General features: G+C 32.2%; 1 protein-coding gene across 2 annotated transcripts; it reads right to left on the reverse strand.

The window, feature by feature from the left end:
• Positions 1-456: 456 nt before the first annotated feature.
• LOC109007917 (calcineurin B-like protein 9) lies at positions 457-3,802 on the reverse strand. 2 transcript variants are annotated; one of them, XM_018987823.2, is made up of 9 exons: positions 3,662-3,802; positions 3,222-3,402; positions 3,017-3,099; positions 2,479-2,538; positions 2,192-2,300; positions 2,033-2,085; positions 1,857-1,937; positions 1,659-1,771; positions 457-989 (listed from the first exon to the last, which is right to left on the reverse strand). In XM_018987823.2, exons 1-9 carry the CDS (start codon positions 3,692-3,694, stop codon positions 935-937), a joined length of 768 nt encoding a protein of 255 aa, XP_018843368.1. In that variant the 5' UTR covers positions 3,695-3,802; the 3' UTR covers positions 457-934. The 2 variants fall into 2 exon arrangements, with proteins under 2 accessions (XP_018843368.1, XP_018843369.1); XM_018987824.2 differs by lacking the exon at positions 3,662-3,802 and adding an exon at positions 3,482-3,613.
• Between the last annotated feature and the right edge of the window lie 1,524 nt (positions 3,803-5,326).

Here is a 5,326-nt window from a genome sequence, read left to right on the forward strand (position 1 = left end):
TGGGATAACAAATCGAGGCAGATGAATAGAAATGGATATGTTAAATGTATTTGTCATCCTTAAACAAATCCAACGTATTATAATTCGCATCTTAAAGTATAAAACACTATGTTGACTATTAAATAATACATTTCATTTAGATCTAACTATCGAGATTTATTTTATAATTCCGAGGTCTAATGTGGTGATAAAAACACCTTATACATGAAATCAACATAAAACCATTATAGATCCAGCTAAGACAGGTGAGATTTGCCGACAATAAATATATAAAAATGAATAATGTTAAATATAGTTTTAAGATATACGAGTTTTGTATACTCTTTTGATGAAAAGTGAGATCTACAATTAAAAAAATAATTTTTTTATATGATCTCAAATTTATTCATTTTTTAAAAAAAAAATATGCGATATTTATATTATAAAACTACAAATATCATTTCTTTATATAAAAACTGGCTTCTTGGCCGAGAAAGAAAAAAAAAAATCAGTTATGACAAAACCTTCGCTGTCTAGGTAGTGGCTTCTTCGACTTTGTGACTAGCGAGTAACAATACATACAACACATTTCAAAACAGAGAGAGAGAGAGAGAGAGAGAGAAGCCAAAAAGTAAAAAAAAAAACGTTTATACAGACCACATGCTAAACAAAAGTGAGTATTTTGATGAATACGTATGAAAGAATAGGGATATTTGTTGCCAATGAAGTTTCTATTGGAAATCATGGATTGATCATTGACAGATGATGATGCATTGGGTTTGGCCAGCCTCGTGTCTGTATCGGTTTGGAGTGAGCGACCCTTGAGGCAGTATAGACAAAACCAATCTGACACTAATAGAAGATAGAAACAGTAGTCCCTGATGCAGCAGAAGCTTTTCTCTTTCAGTTTTCAACATTTTTGCCTCGCTGTAGACTGTAGTGTTGCCAAAATTGTTCAGTCATCAACTTCGGTGTTGAAAATAAAACTTGGAAACACTGCTGTGATATCCCTGGCAAATGACAAAATCATTAAAAAAAAAATAACTAGGTTTAAAGTTACAAGGAAAAAGATTGATGCCTAAGTACCAGAAAATGCTTGTACACTGCCCTCAACTCAAAAGGAGAGGAGATAACAAAGTCCCAACAAAATCAAAAGTCATGAACATCCAGTCCAATAAGGTTCAGCATGTTAGTTTGGTATGAATTAAATTATTTTCCATTAGATTGCCAAGATGTTACATTAATAAATAAATAAATAAAAATTATTGATTTTCGTGTACCATCCCCACATCAACTAGTTCAGAAGATCCAAATTTCATTTATCTACCCAAGTTTCCCTGAAACCGTAATAGAGCAAAAAATCACTGTCAATATCTCCAGGCAAACTTCCATAAGAAAACAAACCATGCTCCTTAAGACATTAACCAGAGATACACAGAACTAGAAATTCCAAATCATGATTTGTTGAAAGTCTTAGAAAGTATTCCTCTTTTCCTTCACTGTTAACAAAGGAACCAATCACTGGGCTTGGAAAAGGAACCAAAATAGAAGGTATTTGCTAACAAGCAACTTTTTTAAGAGGAAAAGTAGATGTCCTACAGAACAATTTTTAAGGGGCTGGTAACAATAATGAAGATAATGATAGTATTGAACTTAATAAGTGAATGAAAAAGAGGTACTGTAAATAAGGAAGCGTCATGTTCTTCAGAAGTGTTGGGTGCCGAACTACGAAATCCTTCCATTCTTCCTTGTTAATCTTGCCATCCTTATCAGCATCTGCATCAGTGAATGTCTAAGCAAAGAAAAAAATCAATGTAAGTGCACAACATTCCAAAGATATAATATCAGAAGAATGGTTTTAGAAATGGAATCCTCACCTTATCAATGATAGTATCAAGAACTTCATCTGACAGCTGTATACCGGATTCTGAAAGAATGGCAACTACCATCTGCCTAACCTGATGCACATACATCAGTAATGGATGAACGGTGAAAATGATTTTACTTACTAAATAGTAAATACATGAACAACTTTGACATCAGAGCTACTTACTTCCTCCTTTTCGATATATCCAGTCTGTCTCAAATCATACAACCTAAATGCAACTGCATAGATGCAAGGGAGAAAACAAAAGGATTTACCAATTCAGAAAAGATCAGATTTATGATTCCATACAGTAAAAAAACTGCAAATAGCTTCTTGAAGACTAACAATCGGTTTTGTCCTCCACAGGAGCACGAGGATGGAAAACACTGAGTCCACGAACAAACTCCTCAAACTCAATGACTCCATCTTTCTTTTCATCAAAAAGATCAAATACCTAATAAGAAAGGGTAGCCATTGAATGAACTAATTGAGTCACAGATTTTTTCTTTTTTCTTCTTAGCTGAGTCACAGATCATATCGTTAATACGAATTATAAAGGTAATTGAGTCTTGAAAATGATATGCTGATAATTAGAGTTAAGCATAACTGCATCAGCATAACAGGAAATTTACCCTGTCCAGGAAAAGATTCTCGCCTGCTGGAGTTCTCAATAGTGCCACTTGGAGCTCTTCCTTCAAACGATAATCAAACAGAATGGATTACAAATTTAGATATGGTTTTCTAGGATAGTAATTCTAAATAGAAATTTTGCTATAAAGCCCAATCATTTGAGACAATGCAAAAACATCTTATACAGATAAGCAACGACTTACTGGATGATCAAAGAACCTAGATATTGAAATTGCTCAGGATACCCATTTTTAGCTTAAAAAATCTACTTCCATATACCTCGTACCTAACTGGATATAAGGAGAGTAATGGAATAACTTTCTAGCCGTATCTTATATAATTGCCTCTCAGATAATCTATCACATATAAAAATAACAGGTATTCTGTCCCCAAATAGGCAAATAATTTCTATAGATCAAACATAACTCAAAATCATACCAGTCTCAGAAGAGCAATGCAATGCATCACAATTCCTCATCCTGACTAACATGTCTCATTACTTTTCTGCCATTTTATTTGGGTAACAAAGAATAGGATTACCTTGTGTATGAGACCATCATCAATGACAAGATTACTCAACTTTTTGTACAACTCCCGCAACGCCTCAATTTCATTGATAGTAACTGCAAACAGATCAAGCACAAAATGATCAAAATTTTATTCCAGAAACGAAGTGACGAATCCCAGGTAAAAAGCAAAAGCAGCAGCAGTAGCAGCAACAACAACAAAGAAGAATTGCGCGCACAAAGAGTTGTATTAGCGAGACGGACGATGTCATCAAAGGTGTAACGAAAGCAGTCGCGTCGATGCTGCCGACCAAAGCAGAGCGCTAAGCTGATGATTTGGGCTTCAATGAAGCCCACGAATGGTCTAACCACGGCACATAGCGTGTGGCCTAGTATGCCCACCATGCAATATCTTGATACCTGGTCAATTCACCAACAAAAAAAGAGAATTAAATCCAACTTCAGATGGAAAATACTACGAGTTTTCTCTCTCGTTTACCAAGAACATGAGAGAATAGAACAGACACCGAGATCCTTAATGAAACCCAAGACACGTAACGTTCCAAATATTTTCCCCCTAGTTTTTCTATCGAACCAAACAGGCAGTTCAGGAAAAATAAAATAAAAACTGAGAATCATATGAGAGAGAGAACGAGAGAGAAAGAGATAGAGAGAGTACCAGAGAGCTGTGAGTAGAATCAGTAGATTCCATTTCCTAATAGACCATACATCAAAGAGGAGAAGCCCTTCTGCGTTCTCTGCGTTTACGTGTTCAGATTCGAACCATACATCAATGATTATTAGTTTCGAGTCTTTTGCAAAAAGCGTACACTGACGCAGTAGCGGTGAAAGAGATAGGGACACGGTCACAAAGCCGCCGCAATGGCTAACCACAAAAGATGAACCAATCATTGAATTCGTCTAGCCAAAGTTAATGTCTAAAGTTTTGCTCAAAATTAAGCCAAAATCTTAAATAAATTAGTTTACATTGTATTAGTAATTTTAAAGTTAAAATAATAATATAATATAATAATTTTTTTTATTTCTTAATATTTATTATATTAAGTGTAAAAAAGAAATATAATTCTTCACAAATTCACAATCCAATAAATATACACAACAGTTATACATAGCATATATATAATTTTTAATTCTTATTGTTGATTATTTAGGAATAAAATATAGGTTAATGGATGAATAATACATTTTCAAATTTAGAGTAGATTTTAGAATTACTTAGCTCAAAACTTAATCTAGATATTTTTTATGAGTCCAATGCAAGTCATTTTGACTAAAATTATCTATATTTTGAACGTTACTAACATTTAACTAGTCTAATGTCAGTACTCATGCAAGTTTTAGGCATAATAGTAATCATTCTGGCAACCTCAATTTATTAAAATTGAAGATGTGTTAAAACTAAATTTGATTAGATATAATTAAATTTATTTTATAATAAAAATAATTTTATGATTTAATGTGTTATATATATTAAATTACGTTTAAATTATTTTTATTAAACTTATTTTAATTAAAATATTGCTCTTTAAAATATTAAAAAAAAAACTACTTAAATCTTATATAATTATCTTCTATTTATCCAAATTACAGTGGATACATCGAAGACAATGTACTTGGTTTTTTCACTGAAATATGAAGTCAAGGAACAAAATTTACAAGGAATGGACGGACGTGGTTGATAATTCAGAGTGTCAGACTACGTGGCCCCACCCGTGATGTGCATTATTATCGGTTAACTTTCATGTGCTTCTCACGTACCTGACGCAGTGGGCTGACGTGGCGATTGCTATCTACGGCCATCCAAATCATTTTTCTTTGGATGGGGAGCGCACTCATTGTAATTTTTAAATAAATTCCAAGCATCTCGATTGTTCGTTTCATTGAGATGCTCTTCGGCTACCAACTGAAAGAGAATGATGTAAAAGTTTCACCATAAATTTCAATATTTGGACTAACTATAAATTCGCATATGGATCTATAATCTATTAAAGCAACTTTCCGAGATAAAGATTTGTGGTTTTTTTTTAAATAAATAAAACGTCTACATTTGTTTTCAAAATTTTTTTTAACTCATCTCATCTTATTATTATAATTTTTTTTAATTTTTACATAAAATAAAATAAACAATTTAATTTTTTAAAATCTCAAAATAAAAATAATATTAAAAAAATATTTTCTAATAATATTTTATTCAACTTTTAACTTTAATTTCAACTCATCTCATCTTATCTATAAAAACAAACAAGATAATCTCTAAAAATTGTTACAAAAATAAATTTGCAAATGATAGCTTTATATGTGCGTCCCTTTTAATTAAAAGATC

Source organism: Juglans regia, chromosome 12 (genome assembly GCF_001411555.2).
Source record: "Juglans regia cultivar Chandler chromosome 12, Walnut 2.0, whole genome shotgun sequence".
NCBI classification, from domain to species: domain Eukaryota; kingdom Viridiplantae; phylum Streptophyta; class Magnoliopsida; order Fagales; family Juglandaceae; genus Juglans; species Juglans regia.

What these genes read in the sequence shown, in the direction of transcription:
- LOC109007917 (XM_018987823.2), bottom strand. Translation starts at nt 3,694, where the DNA reads ATGGAATCTACTGATTCTACTCACAGCTCTCTG. An exon ending in AGAATCTTTTCCTGGACAGG is followed by an intron (nt 2,301 to 2,478) that starts GTAAATTTCCTG and finishes CTTTCTTATTAG; the next exon opens with GTATTTGATCTTTTTGATGA. An exon ending in ATGACGCTTCCTTATTTACA is followed by an intron (nt 990 to 1,658) that starts GTACCTCTTTTT and finishes GTCATTTGCCAG; the next exon opens with GGATATCACAGCAGTGTTTC.